This window comes from Enhydra lutris, unplaced genomic scaffold (genome assembly GCF_002288905.1).
Source record: "Enhydra lutris kenyoni isolate GAN:26980312 unplaced genomic scaffold, ASM228890v2 scaffoldscaffold58, whole genome shotgun sequence".
In the NCBI taxonomy this organism is placed as follows: domain Eukaryota; kingdom Metazoa; phylum Chordata; class Mammalia; order Carnivora; family Mustelidae; genus Enhydra; species Enhydra lutris.
In genome coordinates, this window is record NW_019154142.1 from 10,479,188 (window position 1) to 10,500,167 (window position 20,980).

Here is a 20,980-nt window from a genome sequence, read left to right on the forward strand (position 1 = left end):
ATGAAAATCCATTAGGTAATTCCACTATGCTGAGATAATACTTTAATATTTTGCTTTATTTTCTAAGTCCTTTAACTATATAATTAGAAAAATAGTTGGGGGGGGGTCACACTGTAATCTAATTTTAAACAATAAATAAAACATGAATATTCATTCAGGGTACCTGACTAGCTTAGTTGGGAAAGCATGAGACTCTTGATCTTGGGATTTTAAGTTTGAGCCCCATGTTGGGTATAGAGATTACTTAAAAATAAAATCTTAAAAAAAGAGAGAACATGAATATTCACAGATTATAGACTAAAGATATGAAAGAAAACCTTGTTTTAGTGTTCTGTTGTAGTTTTTTGGCTTCTTAATGCCAAGAAGTACCCAGAGATTTGAGTAATTTAATGAAAAGAATTAAAAATTATATATTCTAGGTGGGAGGATTAGACAATTTCAATAAAAAGAATTACTTCTAATCTTAGTGTCTGAGATTCCAGAAATTTTCCCACATACATAAATTTTTACTTTTCTTTTTTTTTTGTTAAGTTTTATTTAACTAATCTCTACAACCAACCTGGGGATCAAACTTACAACCCCAATAAGAGTCTTGTGCTTCTCCCAACTAAGCCAGCCAGGTGTCCCATAAATTTTTACTTTTTAAAAACATCGTTCCTCTTTTATAACTTCTGAATTTAGCAATATATTATTAAAATTTTTTCCATTTATAGATCTAATTTGTTCATGGCTACCTATTCTTCAGTTTATGGACCTTAATTGGTATTGTCCTTCATTGCTAAATTTTCCTGTTTATAGTAATGCTGAACAAATAAGGAATTCTTACATTTATACACTTGTGAGCCAGTTTGATTATTTATATAGAAAAAATTCTTAGAAATTTTTGGATATGAAAGTATATAAATTTTTATAACCTGATACAGTATGTATCAGGTTCTTTTACCCTTCAGAAAGTTACCAGTATTCCTATCAACAGGGAATGAGAGGACCTATTCCTTTTGTTCTATCAGTACAGGATGTAATTTTTTTTTTTTTTTAAGATTTTATTTATTTGAGGGAGAGCATGAGAAAGAGTGAGACCATAAGCAGGGGGGAGGGGCAGAGGGAGAGGCCGACTCCCTGCTCAGCAGGGAGCCCGATGTGGACTCAGTCTCAGGACCTTAGGATCATGAGGTGCGCCAAAGGTAGATGCTAAACCGACTGAGCCACCCAGGCACCCTCATTTCTATTTTTATATAATTTTTTATTTATATAATTCTTATGTGAATTGACTCTTGCATTCTATTGTCATTTTTTTTTTTTTTTAAAGATTTATTTATTTGAGAGAAAGAGAGCTTGGTGGGGAGTATTGGGGGTGGAGAGGGAAAGGGAGAAGGAGAGAATCCCAAGCAGACTCCCCGCTGAGCACAGAGCCAGACACAGGGTTTGATCTCATCACTTTGCAATCATGACCTGAGCTGAAATCAAGAATCAGATGCTTAACCAACTGAGCCACACAGTTGCCCCGTCATCATTTTAAAAAATTCAGTTCTACATCTTCTTTATGTGGGACATTAACCTTACAAATAACTTTCCCCAGGTTATCGTTTGCCTTTTAACTTCATTAAATTAAATATACAGATTCCCATGTAATTTAAATTATAAATTTACTTTATAAAATTTATAAAATAGAAGTATTAATTTTGTAAGTTGATCATTGTACTTTTCTTTGTTGTTTTTATAACTCCTTCCCTACTCCCAAGATTTTATATATGTTTATCTGCATTTTTTTCTGTAACTTTTTATAGTTCCTATTTTTACTTTCCAATTTTTAAGCCATCTGGATTTTATTTTAGTTTATGTATTGATGTAGAGCTCTTACTGTTTTCTAAATGATTTATATCTAAACACCATTTAATGGATTATTATGTCCACACCACCATGATTTGGTTGGTACGAGTCTTTAAAGCACGGATAACAATTACAGTTACTCAAGTTCTCTGGGACTAAAAATGTCTGTTAAGTTGCTGCTCTTGTAGAATGAAAAACTCTTGTATTAATAATACAGAGTGCCTCTCTCAGGTCAAACGTATAGTCATGGTTAGCAGTACTGAAAAGAATTGCACTGTTTATTATTTAACTGGTCATGAAATGTAGCTTATGAGTCCATTTAAACTGAGGTGAGGGATGTGAGTAAAAAATAGAAGCCAAGGAAGCTGAGGGGAACAACACAGAGCTAAGCTTCACCATCATGCTGAAGAAGTCACCTTTCAACATTTAGTCTACAGAGTCCTTGTTTTGAATTCAGACTAATTTTTCAGTTCTTTTAAACCTTAACTTTTATTTAATTAGACTTAAGTGTAGGTATAGAGCGTTTACCATTCTAAACTTAGCATGTATTTTTTTATTCAGTAGCACTTTCTGGAAAATTCTGATTATCTGTTTATATTAGGTATTAAAGTATCTTTCTCTGTGTCCATAGTTTAGTTTAGTGCAACCTTCCTGAAAAGTCAAATGTGTTCTAATTATTAGAACCAAGAACCAATGCAAAAAGTAATTTTTGAATATTTTTATGGTGTAACATTATTTTGGTGGTCTATAAGACTGTCTTAATTAAATGACTTACTCAAGAATAATGGGATTCAGACTTGATGATTTCTTTGTGTATAAAATAGAAGTGTGTCATTTTTATTGACTGTAATTTTACATTGTATGATCCAAGTGTCATAATATTCAGCCAAAGACCATTTCATTTATTTTTCTCATACATGCTTAAGCTTGATGAGCCATGATCTTAGTATAATATTCACTGATTATTCAATTATGGGGCCCAGTCATATTTGTTTGTAGTTTAGAAGAAGAGGAATAAAATTTCAGAAATTGTTTGTGAATAGCAGTTTATGGTATAATTTTAGTTTTAGATCTTTAAATTGGAAAATCTTCTGATTTTTAAGCATATTTTTCAAAATTTAGTTATATGAAAAACATGAGATTGATCATTCTGATGTTGAAATACTGTATATTAATTTGTCAAGTCTCATTTTCTTATCTTATTCTGATAAAGTGGTGTACTTTAAAATTCTACCTCTATAGGAAATTGAGAACAGCTTGGCTTTTTACCCCTTTTCATTTTTGGTTGTCCTTTTAATAGGCGTAGACTAATGTAGAATTTTATTTCTATTTACACACTTGTCCAGGTCTTCTTTAGCTATTCTATTGCTATTCTTCTAGTGTTTATTAACAATACTTTCAATATTCATTTGGATTTCTAAGGTAAGCTCAGGCATTTCATCAGTAAAGCATTTAATAGCAACCAAACAAGTTCCCAGCTATAAAAGACAACTGCTCTTTTTTAGGGTTTTATTTATGTTGGATTTTGGATTGGATTTTTTTCCCTGATGGATGTATACATACCATTTATGATTTTAAACAAAATTCTGGTGCATTTTTCCACAGTTTTTGTAGTATATGTGGCAGAAAGTACAATAACATTTAACACTTTAACCATTTTTAAGTCACAGTTCTGTGACATTAAGCACATTCACATCATTGTACAACCATCACCACCATCCAGCTCCCAAAGTCTTTCTATCTTCTGCAGCTAAAACTGTACCAGTTAAACACTAACTCTTCATACTCCCTCCCTCTAGCCCTTTGGAACCACCATTCTGTTATCTCTCTCTCTGAATTTCACTACTCTGGGTACTTCATATAAGTGGAACCGTGTATCATTTGTCATTTTGTGACTAGCTTATTTTACTCAGCATAGTGTCCTCAAGGTTCATCCACATTGTAGCATATGTCAGAATTTCCTTCCTTTTTAAGGCTAAATAAGAATCCACTACAGGTATATACCACCTTTTGCTTATTCTTTCATCCATGGGTGATCACTTGAGTTGCTTCCACCTTTTTTTGGCTTTTATGAGAAACACTGCTATGAACATGGGTGTACAGATAATCTCTTTCAGTCTCTGTTTTCAATTCTTTGGGCTATATACTGTAATTCTATGTTTGTTTTTTTGAGAAACAGCCATACTGTTTTCCACAGCTGATACAAATTTTACATTCCCACCAGCAATGCAGAAGTGTTCCAATTTCTGCATATCCTTTCCAATACTTGTTATTTTTTTTTTTTTTAATTTTTGTGTTTTTTCTTTAAAATGATATCCGGGGGGTCCCTCGGTGGCTCAATCTATTCGGTTAAGCATCCAGCTCTTGATTTTGGCTCAGGTCATGATCATAGAGTTGTGAGATCGAACCCCATGTCAGACTCCGTGCTCAGCAGGGAGTCTGCTTGAGATTCTCTCTCTCTCTCTCCTTTTGTCTCTCCCTGCACACACACTCTCTCTAAAATATATAAATAAATTAATCTTTACAAAAATTAAAAAAAAAATAAAAAGGTCATCCAGGTCATCATGATGTGTATGAAATGATATCTGATTGTGGTTTTGATTTATAGTTCCCCAATACTAGTGATGTTGATTGAGCATCTTTCCTTTTCTTTTCTTTTTTTTTTTTTTAAGATTTTATTTATTTATTTGAGAGAGAGAGAGCATGAGAGGGGAGAAGGTCAGAGGGAGAAGCAGACTGGGAGCCCAGCTCGGGACTCGATCCTGGAACTCCGGGATCATGACTTGAGCAGAAGGCAGTGGCTTAACCACCTGAGCCACCCAGGTGCCTGATTGAACATCTTTTCATATGCTTATAAGCCATTTGTGAATCTTCTTTGGAGAGATGTCTATTTGGGTCCTTTCCCTATTTTTATTTTATTTTATTTTTTTATTTTAAAGATTTTTATTTATTTATTTGGCAGGCAGAGAGGCAGGCAGAGAGAGAAGGAGGGGAAGCAGGCTCCCTGCTGAGCAGAAAGCCCGATGCGGGGCTCAATCCCAGGACCCTGGAATCATGACCTGAGCCAAAGGCAGAGGCTTTAACCCACTGAGCCACCCAGGCGCTCCCCTTTCCCTATTTTTAAATTGGGTTTTTATTATTGTTGTTGAGTTGTAGGAGTTCTGTTTATTTTCTGGATATCAATTCCTTATCAGATTTATGACTTGAAAATAATTTTCTCCCATTCTATGGACTGCCTTTTCACTCTGTTGATGGTGTCCTGTGGCAGATAAGTTTTTAATTTTGATGAAGTTCAATTTATCTATTTTTCTTTTATTGCCTATACTTTTGGTGTCATATCTAAGAAATCATTGACAAATTCAGTGTGATGAAGCTCTTCCCCTCTATTTTCTTCTAAGAATTTTGTGGTTATAGTTCATGCTTTGATCTTTGATTTATTTTGAGTTAATTTTTGTTTATGGTATTAGGTGAGAATTCAATTCCATTTTTTGGTAGTGTGGATATCCAGTTTTTCCAACACAATTGTTAAAAAGATTGTCCTTTCCCCATGGAGTATTAGGATTCTGGTTGAAATGATTTGACCATATATGCAAGAGTTTATTTGGGATAATCTATTCTATTTCTATATGTCTGTCTTTATGCTTTATGCTATTGCTACATTTTTCTGATAACCATAGCTTTGTAATTTAAGTTTTGAAATCAGAAACTGTGAAACCTCCAACTTTATTCTTCTTTTTCAAGATGGTTTTGGCTAAAGTTTAACTTTTTTTTTTAATGAACTGAATTATGCTTTGTACTAAGAATCCCATGTTAGAAAACATTTCTAATACTGGTCAGACTTCTGCGTTTGAGTATACCTTTAGTACCTATACATTAATTTTTTTTGTTTTGTTTTGTTATCATTCTTACTTATCTAGAAGGTACAATAGCATCTCAATATAAAACAAAATGTTGGGATGCCTGGGTGGCTTATTCGGTTAAGCGTCTATCTTCGGCTCAGGTCATGATCCCAGGGTCTTGGGATGGAGTCCCTCATTGGGCTCCTTGCTTGGTGGGGAGACTGCATCTCCCTCTGCTTACTCTGCCTGCTGCTCCCCCTGCTTATGCAGTTAGTGCTTGGAGTAGTAAATTGGTGAAGAAGTAATGAGGTTTGTTTGTATAGCCTTCTCAGCCCTGAATTGCCTATCTCTGGTCATAGATGTTTCTTTACCTTCTGGTACAGGGAGAGTACGTTTCATATGGAGATTTATTTCCTGCTTTCAGCCAGACAGAGGAAAGGTTAAGTGTCCTTTTTGCACTGGTTGTTTTTAAGTAACTTTAATTTGAAATAATCAGTATGCCTAAGTGGCATATTTGGGGATGGCCTGCCCTGAACCCCATCAGATCCTAGATATTGTTCACATATAGGGAAATTGTTTGGATTACATCTAAGAGCCTCTCTGTTGCTTCAATTAATCAAGCAAACATCCATGTATTTGGCAAGTATCTAATGAATGTCTGTTAGATGCCAGTCATTTTGCTAACCCCAAGGGTATAATACAAATGTGACACATTTAAGTCCTCAAATTAGTCCCAGTTGAGTAGGGGGAGACACATATGAGAAAATAATTATACATGCAGTATGCTATGTGTAGTAATAGAGGTATGTGCAGTGGCCAATTGAAAGCATGGTATGGCTTACAGAAATGTGGACAGAGGTTCTCCATGGAAGCTTGCTAACTGGCCACAAAGCATCTTTTAATAATGAGCTGGAGTTTTTCAGAACCAAAAATGTTACCTTGTCAGTGCCCTAGAGTTGAATATATTCTAACTCTATAACTTATAATTTGAAATGTATCTATCACAAAGATTTTCGTTTCCTGATTACAACTTATTAAGATATGAACTTTTAGTTCCAGGGTCCCACATGGTGGATTTGCTAATATCATGGGTGGAAGTGGATTGCAAAACTTTACAATTGCTGCTGTGCCATATACTCCAAATCTCCTACCAACTTCAAGCACATGGTATGTTAAAATGTTTATTTAAATGCATTGTGAATTGTCTTGATTAACTTTGAATAATTAAAGGTCTGACTACTGTACTGCTGCATTGAGAGGAAAACCTCAACAGTAATCTGTTTTCAGCATTTTGGAATCACTGATAAATAAGTAACAGCATAATCCCTTGCCTTTCCCTTTTTTTGGTAGGGAAAATATTTGAGGAAACTACCTACCTATAATTTAATTAAATGTAGTTCAAGTATCACTGAAGATACACTGAAGTCAGAAGTATCACTGAGTTACATCATCACTTCAAACTAAATTCCCTTATTGCTTATTTATTTTAGGCTGAAGGGAACTTATTTTCTTCCACTACATTTGCATACTAAAGGAAACTGCAATGCAGCAGTTTTGTTTTGTTTTGTTTTTTCTTTTTAAATACTACTTCAGGGTTTTCCAATTTGAATGTAAATTTGAGAGGGTGATTTTATGTTAATTTTGAGTAGTGTTTTCACTGCTAGACAAAACAATCAGAAATTTCATAGATTTCCTGTTTAATGATGGTATATTTTTCTTTTTTAGCATTAACATGCTCAAGTTACCTGAATACCCAAGTAAAGAAATACTCAAGGACAGACTTCTTGTGGCATTACATTGTGGCAGCTATGGTTACACAATGGCGTAAAGAAGTCTGGAAATTTCATCTGATTACTGATGTGCAATTCAGAGTGGCAGAAATAATTTAGGAAACTGTCAACAGAAAAGGAGCCTAAATGCAGCCCACAGGCAGGGCTGATGTTTAAAATTCATAAAGGATCATGCTTTCTACCCTCCCTTCCTGCTTCCCTTTTATGTTTGCTGTTTGTGATACAATTAGAAAATATAAAATCACAGTAGTCTTCAATTTAAAAAATGCTAATTGAAAGTAGTAGAAATTGTCCTTTTTCATATTTCTTTTACTCTAATTGAAGATTGTGTTAAGGCGAAACCTTATTCTACATTCCACCTCTACCATTTAACTGTCTTGTTGAAAGGGTGTTTTCTCTTTATTTTCCTATAAAATTGTATTAGGACACCCAACCTGGTATGTTCTGTTGCATGTAAAGTGCTGTTTATATTTTGGAAAACTGTTGTATAGAGTGAATTAATTTAGGTTGTGTATAAAGCCACAAATATGTATTTTCCCATATTGAATCTATATTGCAATGATGTTTTTTAGCTTTTTAATATTTTAATATATAGTGTAAAATTTAGAGTGATGTGACTAACAGCTGATGAAATGACATTTAATTTATATATTAAAGCTTATATTGTATGAATTATTTGTATCTTTCAGTGATCAGTTTCCCATATATATATTGTGGTCTCAAAGTCTTATGTCCTATTTTAATTTATATTTTAGGTAAAATTAAATATAATATTTTAACACATTCTTTTTATTGCTTTTGTTTTATCTGTGAGTTCTGATAACATATTTGAAGAAGTAGTCCAATGTGCACAGTACAATTTAAATATGTAAGTTTTTATTCTTGTTTTTTTTTCATGATTAAAATGTTGAGATAAATGACGTGCCTAACACAGAGCTTTGGGTTTTTAAATTTTAGAGTGATTTAATCCAGTTTTCTTTTGAAAGGATCCACCTCAGTTGTTACAGCATACCTTTTAAGGGGAAGTAGGAACACTCACATATTTAGAAGTGCTAGCAGAGGAACTTGTAATGTCTAGAACTTTGCCTTTGGAAACTAAAAGGATACTATCTGGTGGCATCAATGTTGGTAAAATGATTCATGCAGATTTTTTTCCTATGAGTAGATGGTCATATTTTCAATATATATTGAAAACTTTGTTACATTATAAAGCTTCTTTAATATATGTCTTTTGATCTTCTTTTGTTTTTGCAGGTATATATATATTTATATATTATATATTTACATATATAGAATATGTATATTATTTATATTTATATATTACATATAAAAAGAATTTCTGAGCAAATTAATATTAAAACTAGGAATTCTTTAAAAAGACAGCTTTAAAATTGAGACTAAATGCATATTTACAATAAAGAAGCTAAAAATTTTTAAAATTTGATTTTCAAAATTCATTTGTATGAGGTTATTGCCTTCTGAGTTTCCAAAAAGGCAATTGACCTCTTTAATATTACATTGCTTATGATTTTAATGTTTAACAAACATTTGTTTCTTTATATAGTCATTCAGTGCATTGGGCTTTGTCAGATTAGTCCTTTTGCAAGTATTTATGTAGGAGAGATAATAAAATATTAAAAATTTCATGGTATTTTACCCCTGAATTTGAGTATTTTTTTGTATAGATTTAACAACTTCAGGGTTTATTTTTTTATGTTGTCTTTATCTCTTAACCATAAGAATGTAGTTAATATAAAGTATTTTATATGGATTAAAAATACTATTTAAGTGAGAGGCAGCAAGTCTTTTTAATATACCTTATTCCCACAATTTCTTCTGTAAGTACATGGATATGTTGAATGCAAAGTAGCATAGAAAAATGACTAGAGATTTTTATCCCCTTTGGGTAAAAGATTACTCTCATAGGAAAGTGACTCTGACCTTAAAACACATAGTGATTCCATGTAACGGAGAGGAACCAGCACTCTAAATGAATAAAAATATAGGGCAAAGGACCATAGTGAAGGAAACGGATTAATAAAAACATCTCAGCAAGAGTAGATTAAATTATTCACATAGTTTGAGGGAATAGTGATGACATAGTTCATAAAAATCTTCTAGTCTGTCCAGAAATTAAAATGTAATGTAAGGAAATCCCAGCTTTAAAACAGTATGCTAAATGCAGCCTAGAGGCATGACTGTCTTTGTGGGTTGGATATGGGGCCAGAAATGAAAGCTTTAAAGTGAAGGTCACAATTTGGAGGCCCAGTAGATGATTTCTACTCACAGTTTTCTTTGTCATGCCAATTCTAAAATTCTAAAATGAGTTGTCAACATTTAAAAAATCTGAAGGTTTCATGCAGAAGTCTAGATTTTAGGCTTTTGAGAGTGCGGGACACTAACAATATTGGGCATTGATTCCTAGAAGGCATAGTTGGCCACAATTAAGGAGAACCCACTTCTTCCATTGACTGAATATTCATGCTCTTCAGTCTACCATCTTTTTACCCCATCCTGCCTCCCTCATTTGTGTTACCTTCTTGGCCATTGACAGCATTGGAATTTGCTTTAAAGAATCTATGTTGATCAGAAATGTTCCCCTGGAATATAAATTGGTACAAATTCTTTGGAAGGCAATTTGGCAATGTCAGGTTTTTTTAAATGTACACATACTCCTTGACTCAACAATTCAAAAAATTTATCTCATGGATAATCTTGTTCATGTCATAAAGATATTTGTACAAGAATGTTCCCTGAAGCCTTGTTATAGAGAGAAACTGGAAATAATTTAAATGCCTATCAGTAAGGGGTTACTAATAAATTACAGCCATCAGTAGAATATTAAATAGTATTTGCAAAGAATAAAATGGATTTATACATACTGATACGTAAATGTCTCTAAAGTATGTTAAGTGAAATAAGGTATATAGAAGAGTGATTAGTGTATAAATAAATATAACATGTGGGGCAGTTTCACACAAGAATGATTTCTGGGCCATGGGTTACTGCTATATGTGGGAAAGCATTATAAGATGGGATAAAAACTTTCTCATTAAAATAATTTTATTTTCCTAGTTGTCTAAAACACAAGCCTGAGTTATTTTCTATGTGATATTTGTAAAAAGAAACACTGGTCTCTTTAATCAAGGGAAGTAAGCATTAATAATGTGTTTTTATTTGATCTATAAAAATGCCATAACAGTAGCAATAAGCAATATTTTCATAACCACAAAACTTACTATTTTATAATGTGGTTAACTTAAAGTAAGTCTCTTTAAGTCAGATCCCAGCAGCAGCGGCAGTGGCCATCCTCTCTCCTGACTCTCCTTGTTACCTCCCTTTTGCTTACGGAAAATGTCCTCTGATATGGTAGTCTCTGATGGCATCATCGAGGTGTTCAGTGACTTAAGGGTATGTGCATAAATCCTCAACACCAGAGGAGGTGAGAAGTGCAAGAAGGTGGTACTCCTCTGCCTAAGCCAGGGCAAGAAGAACATCTTAATACCGGGAGGAGGGCAAGGAGATCTTGGTAGGGCATGTGGGCCAGACTATAGACCACCCCTCTGCCACCTTTGTCAAGATGCTACCAAACAAGAACTGCTGGCATGCCTCTATGACACAACCTGTGAGAACAAGAAGAGCAAGAAGGAGGACCTAATATTTATTTTCTGGGCACCTAAGTCTGTACCCCTAAGCAAAATGATCTATGCCAGCTCGAAGGATGCCATCATGAATCAAGAGATCAAGCATGAATTATAAGCAAACTGCTATGAGGATGTCATGGACTGATGTACCCTGGCAGAGAAGTTGGGGGGCAATGCCATTATTTTATTTTCCTGGAAGGCAAGCCTTTGTGAACCCCCTCCAGCCCCCTGCCTGGAGCATCTGGCAGCCTAAGACCTGCCCATGAGGGTTGCAGGCTAACCCCTTCCTGCCAAACCCGAAGGGCTGGAGGGATACCAGCAAGGGGAGGACAGTCCCTTCACCCTAGTTGCCAAACAGCCTCCTCGCCCCCTGGACCTTCCTCCTTCATCCATCCCTGATGGTTCTAGCCTTCCCAAGCCACTTTTGATCTGATTCCTTTTGGGTTGAAGCAGACCAAGTACTCCTATCCAGGCACCCCAGTTTGGTGGGTGGTACTATATTTTTTATGACACCCCAATTCCCTACCTGTTCTTTTTCCCATGCTGGTAACTTCTAACCTCAATAATGAATCTGTGCTTGTCTGTTTAGTTCTGTGTATAAATGGAATGTGGAGATAACCCCTTGCTGCCCACTTGGTTCCCCTCCCCTTTATCTGGGTGGCAGCCACTCATGGAAGCAGGACCAATAAGGGACCTTCAATTTAAAAAAAAAATCTCACACACACACACACAATAAGTCTAAAGTCTTTTGCAAACATAGTTAAAGGAACGCTTTTTTTTCCACGAAGCTCTATTTCCACATTGCCTGATAATTAGCACTATTTATAGCTCTTTAAAATTCTACAAGTTATATATTTATTTGAATTTACACTTTTTCTCTGATTTTCCTTTTTAAAAAATTTTTTTTAAAAGATTGTGTTTATTTGAGAGCATGAGAGAAAGAGAGGGGGGTGAAAGGCGGAGGGAGAGGGAGACTCCCTGCTGAGCAAGGAGCCTGACATGGGACTCATGACCTGAGCCGAAGGCAGATGCTTAACCAACTGAGACATCCTTGTGTCCTTTTTTTTTTTTTTTTTTTTTTTAATAGCGCTTATTTGATAGGGGAAAATCTGGAAAGCATGGATTCATGTGTTAACTGGAAAAAAGCCGTAAATTACAAGTCTACTACCCAAAAGTTTTATTAGCTTCTGGTCTTAATGCATGTTTTCCATAATTGAGTTCATAAAGAACATAGCATTTAGTATCTTTTTTATTTATTCAGCATTATATTTTGTTTATTTCCCATGTCATTACAACTAACTTTTAAACATTTTTTTAAACTTTGGCATAATATTCTTTTGTATGAATGTATCATAATCTATTTGACCATGTCTCTGAAGTTTTTAACATAGATTTCTAATATTTTTGCTTTTATAAATACCAGATGGTCTCTTTCAACACTAGTTACAGTTTAAGGGTGGTAACATTTTCTGGGTTATTTGTTGAAATGTCCATCAATTGCTTCACAGTTGTGGAATTACTATTTGAAGGTTCAAGGAAGGGCTGTTGAAATTTATGGTAGGTAGGACTAGATAGCATTTTTCCAGCAGCACAATTAGAGCTGTGTGCCCTGAGCATAAAAAAGAATAGAAAGAGAGATAGAAGGGTGTGACAAAGGTAAATCAATTTTAATCATTGTTTACTTGGGGACGCCTGGGTGGCTCAGTGGGTTAAAGCCTCTGCCTTCTACTCAGGTCATGATCCCAGGATCCTGGGATTGAGCCCCACATTGGGCTCTCTGCTTAGCAGGGAACCTGCTTCCTCCTCTCTCTCTGCCTGCCTCTCTGCCTACTTATGATCTCTGTCTGTCAAATAAATAATTTTTAAAAAAATTTTTAATAAATAATCTTTTAAAAAATAATTGTTTACTTGAGTCTTCTTTCTAAGAGCAGGGGAGAAACTCACCTGCATGACACAACCCCCATTCTCAGGACCCAGAACTTGAGAATGTAATACTATGTTATGTAGTACAGCTATGTCAACATTTATACTCCCATGGGTTAAACTACAAACCTGGCTTCCATTCACAAAGTTTTCCAAAAATGGACTTAGAAGCTTTTGGAATGCAACCCTTTCATTAGTTGCAAAATGTATTATAACAGCTGCCTCTATGAGCGGGTTTTTAACTAAAAGTAAAATTTTGGCTATTTTCAGCACAATTTAGGTCTATTAATGTATCAGTGGTCACTATTTTTCTCATATGAAACATGCTCCTCTGTTCCTGTGCACATCCATAGTGGTTAGTTAACAAAATTTACATTCCAAGTTAACTAGTGACAAATCTCAACCTTACACTTCAGCTTAAGCTATTTTAAAGTAGAAAGATTTCTGTTAGAATGTCCTTTGTGAAATTCTTTGGTCCTGGGTTATGGTTACCTGCCTACTGATCTGGTATAAATGGCACAAATGCATTTATTTAATTTATAATAAGTCCTCTCATTTTACAGATGAGAAAATTGCAGTGATCAGAGAGGTGGTGACTTTCTTAAGGCTTTGGGGCTACTTTAGTACTAGAATTTAAAACGTAGGTTTTCTAATTCTTAGCCCACCAGTTTTCCTTTTACTCCATGCTGTCTCTTTATGACATAACTGCATTATAAAAAGACTCTTTTAGAAAAACACCTGCAGCCTATTAACAGTCATGTAAGACAAGCCTGTTGGGAAACTATAACTTAATAAGCTGATAGTTAAGAGTGATTAATAGGACTATATTTCTTCTCTCCCACTGTGCCACAATAAGCTAGGGTGGGTATTTTACCATTTAAAGATGAAAAAGAACAGATGTATCGTCAGATCATAGATCATGGGTAGTCATTAAGTTTTATTATCTTTAAAAAAATGTCCAATTTCAAGCATACTTGGTATTTGGAAATATGTTGTGAATCTAATGTTGCAATACCATTAAAACCATAAACTGAGAATATGATGACTATTACCGTATACTTGTGCGACTGAATTGAATTGAGTGAAATGGAGGGTGAGTCATCCCAGGTGAGCGCTGGATATACAGTTAGTGGAAACAACTTTCCAGATGAATTTAACAATTTCCCCTTAAATGTATTCAGCACTGGTTAAGGGACTGGGTCACAGTCTTTTCCCTCAAAGGAAATAAAATTAGGTTGGGCAGATGGAAGGCATATTTGAAACATTTTGAAACTGCAGTATGGCATATGATTAAGTGTAAAAACCAGCACAGAAATGCATTAGTGTTGGGGAAGAAGGGTTTAACATAAACTGAATAGCCAAGGAACTTCAAATATTTGGCCTAACTGAATTATTAAATTGCTCTGTAGATTTGGAGACAAATAAATTGATCACCTGTTGATTGAACAAATGACTGAAAATCAGGTTAAAAATTGTAAACTTTTTTTTTAAGATTTTATTTATTTATTTGACAGAGATCATAAGTGGCAGAGAGGCAGGCAGAGAGAGAGCGAGGAAGAAGCAGGCTCCCTGTTGAGCAGAGAGCCCAATGTGCGACTCGATCCCAGGACCCTGGGATCACGACCTGAGCCGAAGGCAGAGGCTTTCACCCACTGAGCCACCCAGGCGCCCCCAAAATTGTAAACTTTCAAGGCTAATGTGTAGCAGTCACAGAGTTCTCAGATTTTTAGAGAATTATTTACTTGCTCAGTTCTAGATTCTGGTCATTCCTTGAGAACGCTGATCTAGTAGTTTTCATAACTTGGAGACTATTGTGTCCATATATCAACAATATTTGAAAATGGCTCAGTATTTTTCACGGAAGAGTGGCAATATCTGATTCTTTTTGAGAGCTTACTGGAGGAGCAGGGAGGAGGGGTGCTTAGCTTAAGGTGGTGTCTGCACAGTATCCTCTATTACAATATTTCTCTTTTCCTAATATCTAGGAATCGAGGGAAAAAAAGTAAGCTTGATATTCAATTCCAAAATTCCATATGAGTGGCCTACCTGACATCTTCACTTAGATACTAAGAATCTGAAACCTTAAATATATCCAGAGAGATCTCTTGTTTCTCCACTGTCTCCCTGCCACCTGTCACCCCATCCCAATCTTTCCTATCTCAGCAAATGGCACCACCATCTACTTTATCGTTCTAAGCTGAAGACCAAAAAGTTTTCCCTTTTCTTATTTTCTACATCCGACCCAACACCAAGTCTTTTTTGAGTTTACCTGTTCCGTATACTTTAGTCAACCTCTAGTGCCCTGTCCAAGTCACCATGATCAGTTCCGTAGACTAGAGTGGCCAACACAAAGGGAGGCAGTAGAGCATTATGGTTAGGAATAGAGGTTCAGAGCTGGATGGCCTGGATTTGAATTCGAGCTTTCCTACTATTATCTGTTGTTAGGAGTTCAGCTGAGCTGGGGAAGTGAGCTGAGATTCAGATGTTAAGAGTAGCTGATTAATGCAACAAACCAAAAATGAAAGAGTTAAGCCTTTATGTGCTGGAATGGTTATACACAAGAGTCTAAAATGAGAAGGCACTGACTCCCCCTGTTACATTTCCCTCATTAAAAAGCATGCTAATCCAGGGTCGGGTGTGTCAACACAGACATGGGAGATGTCTCACTGTTGTAGGAGTCTCAACCTAAAGGCTCCAGTAATTTTAAGGACTCTGTTGTTGGGGGGAGGGTGAAGGAGGTGGGTTAGGAGTAGAAAAGTCAGTGGAACAGTGTTTTCAAGGTGTCTCCCACTGCCTCTTAAAAGAAGGACTCAGCAGAAGCATCTGAAGAAGGCTTATGCCCCTGGCCTCAGATGAAGAGCCCCAGAAGTGAAGGCATGACTGGGCAGGGGAATCTGAGTTGTTTACAGCAACTGCCTTCAGAGACTGCAATGCATTGGCTCTGTGCCACGTGTAGGTTCGGGGGCAGCAGCCTTTTCCCCAGGAGGCCTGCCAGGTAAAATCTTTTGTAATTGCTCATAGGCATATCTGAAAAATCACACAGAGGTTTTTAACCAGGAACCAGACTCTTCAGCTGTGTGAACTTGGGCAAGTTTCTTAACTGTTCTCTGCTACAGTTTATAAAGGAGATGTAGAATTATGAGAATCACATATTGTAGGTTAGTTTTCTATTGCTGCTGTAACAAATTACCACAAATTTAGTAACTTAAAACCACAAACATTTATTATCTTAACAGTTCTTGAGGTCAGAACATTATTGGAATAAGGGTGAAAAATCATATGATTACATCAATAAATGTAGAGATAGGGTCCGTTATCAAAGGAACGAGACTGAGACAAAGTGAAAGTTATGTAAAGCTTTATTCTATGCCAAGCATTAGAAGTCCGACTGACAGGCCAGGGCCGCCTCCAAAGAAAGTGACCCCCCCTTGGTCTTACAGGCTAGTTTTTATAGGGCACAACCGCAGATCTCTACATATGTGGCTTTGGCTGATTGGATGTCTTTTACCTGTCTGGCCTTATTTTAGGTGTGTATTTTAGTAACGGTTACCTGGAACCGATATCAGTAACTGCTGAAGCATTTATTAAACAACAAAATGGCTACCTAGGCAACATGGCAACAACAAAATGGCTACCTAGGCAATATGGAGTCACTCTGGCTAAGCGGGCCCAGGCAGGCCCTAGGGGTTTAACAGGTTTTAACGTGGAATTGGCCCCAACAGTAGAAATGAGCACTTGATAAAGTTCAAGTCCCCCCTCCCTTAAAGATTTTATGTATTTAGAGAGAGAGAGAGAGCATGTGAGTGGAAGGAGGGGCAGAGGGAGAGGGAGAGAGAGAAACTGGAACAGACTCTATGCTGAGTGTGGAGCCCAATGTGGGGCTCAGTCTCAGGACCCCGAGATCATGACCCAAACTGAAATCAAGAGATGGACGCTCAACCAACTGAGATATCCAAGCACCACAAAGTTCAACCCCTTTTGACAAACACTGTCAAAATTCAAAATTTAGAAGAATTTACTTGATTTGAGAAAGACATATTGTATACCAAACATTCTACAGCAAATATCATGTTAATGGGGAGACTTTATTCTCATCAAGATCTGTTCTAAGACAGGAATACTCAATATTACTATTAATGTTTGACATAATACTGAAGGTTTAGCTAATGCCATGATGTAAAGAAAAGAATTAAAAGTTATCAGGATGGGAAAGAAATAAAATTATTTGTAGCTATGATTGTGTACAAAAGAAGTGTATTGAACAGAGTGACTATGAGACCTAATGGGAGATAAGAATGATAGTATTTGCCTTTATCAGCAACAAGCAGAAAATTTAAGTGGAAATTATACACTACCTACAATAGCCACTAAAACTATATGGTAAGATATAATCTCTCAAAAATGCAAAAAAAAAAAAATTACAGGTAAAACGTTAAGACTATTTAAAGACTATGACCTGAGGGTGTGTGGAAAAACTTTTAAGACCCAAACAACTCAAATGAAGAATTGCTTGCTACAAAATTAAGAGGTTTTTTTCATTTGAGGGACATCATAGAGAAAAACAGATGACAGATTGGGAGAAGATATCCATAATGTCTAAGTCCAACAAGAAGTTCACATACAGAATATTCAAACAAATGCTGCTTATCAACAAGAAAAAAAAAGAAAGAAAGAAAGAAAGAAAGAGGAAACCCAGTGGGCAAAGGGGCAAAGGATATGGTTAGGCAATTCACAGATGGAGAAGCCCAACTGACTAACAAGTATATGAACAGATGCAAATCAAAACAGGCAAGTTTCAAGTAAAAATTAGTTCCACATCAGAATAGCAAATATTAGAATATACCAGATGTTAGCGACTATGTGAGAAGTCACTAAAGCCTTGGAAATTAGAGTGTTAACTGGTAGGGCCATTCTGGAAAAAATTCCTTGAAAAATTTGGTTACACTAAATACGAGTGTACCTGTGGCCCAGTTGTCTGGTGCTTCATATTTCCTAGAAGAATTTCACACTTGTCCTTGGGAGACATTATTATTTGCTTATTGTGGCCTTGTTCAGGGTTGACATTTGTACTGTTTCCAGTTTTTGTTTTAAAACAATACTGTTATGAATATTCTTGAATGTCTATATGTGTGCCAGAGTTTTTCTGGTAGCATCGCTGGATCACAGGGAATGCACATCTCCAAATTTAAGAGATGATCCTACTGGTTTTCCAAAGTGGTGATATCATTTAATATTTTCTTTAGCAGTATATAAGAGATGTGACTGCTCCTAGATTCTTTTTTTTTTTTAAAGATTTTATTTATGTATTTGACAGATAGAGATCACAAGCAGGCAGAGAGGCAGGCAGAGAGAGAGAGAGAGAGAGAGAGAGAGGAGGAAGCAGGTTCCCCGCTGAGCAGAGAGCCTGATGTGGGGCTCGATCCCAGGACTCTGGGATCATGACCTGAGCCGAGGGCAGAGGCTTTAACCCACTGAGCCACCCAGGTGCCCTGCTCCTAGATTCTTGTCAATGCTTCAGATGTCAGATTTTAAAAATCCTGCCAATACCGTCAGTGTGAAATATATCTTAGTGTGATTCTAATTTTCGTTTTCCTTTTCTTCCATTTCTTCATCTCTAATTTTCTTTTTTTTTTTTTTAAGATTTTATCTATTTGACAGATCACAAGTCGGAAGAGAGGCAGGCGGAGAGAGGGAGGAAGCAGGCTCCCTGCTGAGCAGAGAGCCTGATGCGGGGCTCGATTCCAGGACCCTGAGATCATGACCTGTGCCGAAGGCAGAGGCTTCAACCCACTGAGCCACCCAGGTGCCCCTTCATTTCTAATTTTCATTTTCATTTGCTAACCTAAAAGTTAAGCAGCATTTTTATAATTTATTGGCCATTTGTGCTTGAGTCTTCTATGAAGCACGTTGTGGCAAAGAAGATAATCTATACGATACCAATCATTTAAAATTAGTTGAGTCTTAAAACAATGGCCCCGGGGGGGGGGGCACCTGGGTGGCTCAGTGGTTAAGCCTCTGCCTTCAGCTCAGGTCATGATCTCAGGGTCCTGGGATCGAGTCCCGCATCGGGTTCTCTGCTCTGCAGGGAGCCTGCTTCCTCCTCTCTCTCTGCCTGCCTCTCTGCCCACTTGTGATCTCTCCCTGTCAAATAAATAAAATCTTTAGAAAAAAAAAAAAAAACAACAAAAAAAAAACAATGGCCCCGAATGCTTTCGGTTCTTGTAAACTACTGTTTACAGAGGGGCTTGAAATATTTCTCCACTTTTTGGGTAAAATGTTCCATATATATTCATTAGGTAAAGCTTGTTAACTGTATTGTTCAAATCTTCCATATCCTTACTGATATTTTTCTTCTTGATTTTGTGGACTATCAATCACCAAGTTTTGAGGTATGTTAAAATCCTCAGCTCTACTGTTGTGCTTCTATATTTATTCTCGTAATTCTTTTAAGTTTTGCTTTATATAGTGTCAAGCTATAATGTATAGAGTTCAGTTTGGAATTTTTGTATCTAATGGTGAATTAACCTTTTCTCATTATGCAGTTTGTCTCAATGCCTTTTGTCTTAAAAGTCTATTTTGTCTGATATTAATATAGTAACATCAGCTTTATTTTGGTTATCTGCACTGTGTATGTATTTTTTCATCCTTCTAATTTCAACTAATTGTTAACCTTATGTCACAGGACTCCTTATAAAGCAACTTATGAGTGGATTTTATTTTTTTTTTACCCAATTTAATAATCTTTACTTTTTAAACACATTTATTTTTGCATTTAAATTTACATAATAATTCATATTTTGTATTTATATCTATGTGCTATCCCCTTCAGGATTTCCAATTTGATTTTTGTAGATGTACATATTTCCATCTCTTGTATATCTTCTATATGCTATGTCTCTGTTCTGCATTATGCAAAATATTCTGATTCATCTTCCAGCTTATTCTTTCTTATGCTGTATTTATTCTTTTGTTTAACCATCTTTTCAATTTTAAGTTAAAATTATTTTTTATTTCTAAAAGTTCTATGTGGTTCTTTTTCTGTGTCTTCTTTTTCATGTTTTAGTCTTGTGTTCCTTATTTGTACTGAAAATTCTCAGGCAAGTAGGCAAGTAGTTTATTGGGGAAGCGAATGCAGGGAACAGGAGTGCGAGATTAGGGAAAGGGAAACAAGGAGGGAGTGCCAATATAGGGATGCCCTATGGATTGATCTTCACTGTAGGCAACTGGGACTCTGTTCCAACAGGACCTTTTGAAGAGCTTGTATCTCAGAATTGTCCACTAAAAGAGTGAAAGATGAGAGCATTTATCCATTAGCTTTCATAGTCCCTTGGTCAAAAGTTGCCCCAGGGAGGGCAGTCTTCCATACTTCCAGATGTGCATGCATATGCCTAGTCGATTTCTAAATAAACTGACATCAGAGAAGCCCAGGGACAGGGAGCAAGAGATAAATGGTACAGTTGAAGCAAAACACTACCAGATTACACCTGTCATTTGCTATTGCATAATTGCACTATCTGGTCTCTTCTGGGGTCTAATTCTTATGATTATAGTTTCCAATGACCCTATACTCATGGCCCTTCATGTGTCTTGTGAAACTCTGCTCTGAGATCTTACTCTTTGGTAGTTTATCTGTGGGAATTCTTTGGGAATCGACTTGACAGTTCGTTCCTTTTGAGTGGGGCTGCTTTTGATTCTGTCAGGCATCTGAGTGCATTACCAACCCAGTACAATTTTAAACTATATACTTAACCTGAAGTTTCTTTGGCACCACTCTAGTGGAGTAAATTTGGACTAGAAACCCAAATAAAGGTCTGTTTGTGGTTATGAATTCTTAGGAGAGATTTTTTTCTCCTCTACTAGCATCTAGGGATTGAGAAGTTTTTCTTTCTCTCTTTCCCCTTCTTTCCTTCCTTCCTTCCTTCCTTCCTTCCTTCCTTCCTTCCTTCCTTCCTTC

At 36.1% G+C, this 20,980-nt stretch overlaps 1 protein-coding gene and 1 pseudogene across 5 annotated transcripts in view; both read left to right on the forward strand.

The window, feature by feature from the left end:
* LOC111158320 (HECT domain and ankyrin repeat containing E3 ubiquitin protein ligase 1) overlaps nt 1–8,134 on the forward strand; it is a 117,515-nt gene extending 109,381 nt beyond the window's left edge. For all 5 annotated transcript variants that reach the window (XM_022520295.1, XM_022520296.1, XM_022520298.1 and 2 more), the window contains 2 exons: nt 6,723–6,836; nt 7,395–8,134. In XM_022520295.1, the coding sequence (XP_022376003.1) occupies nt 6,723–6,836; nt 7,395–7,497 (217 nt within the window). In that variant the 3' untranslated portion in view covers nt 7,498–8,134. The remainder of the gene's footprint in view (nt 1–6,722; nt 6,837–7,394) is intronic.
* Nucleotides 8,135–10,742: 2,608 nt separating this feature from the next.
* On the forward strand, nt 10,743–11,356 carry LOC111158244 (annotated as a pseudogene).
* The last annotated feature ends 9,624 nt before the right edge of the window (nt 11,357–20,980 follow it).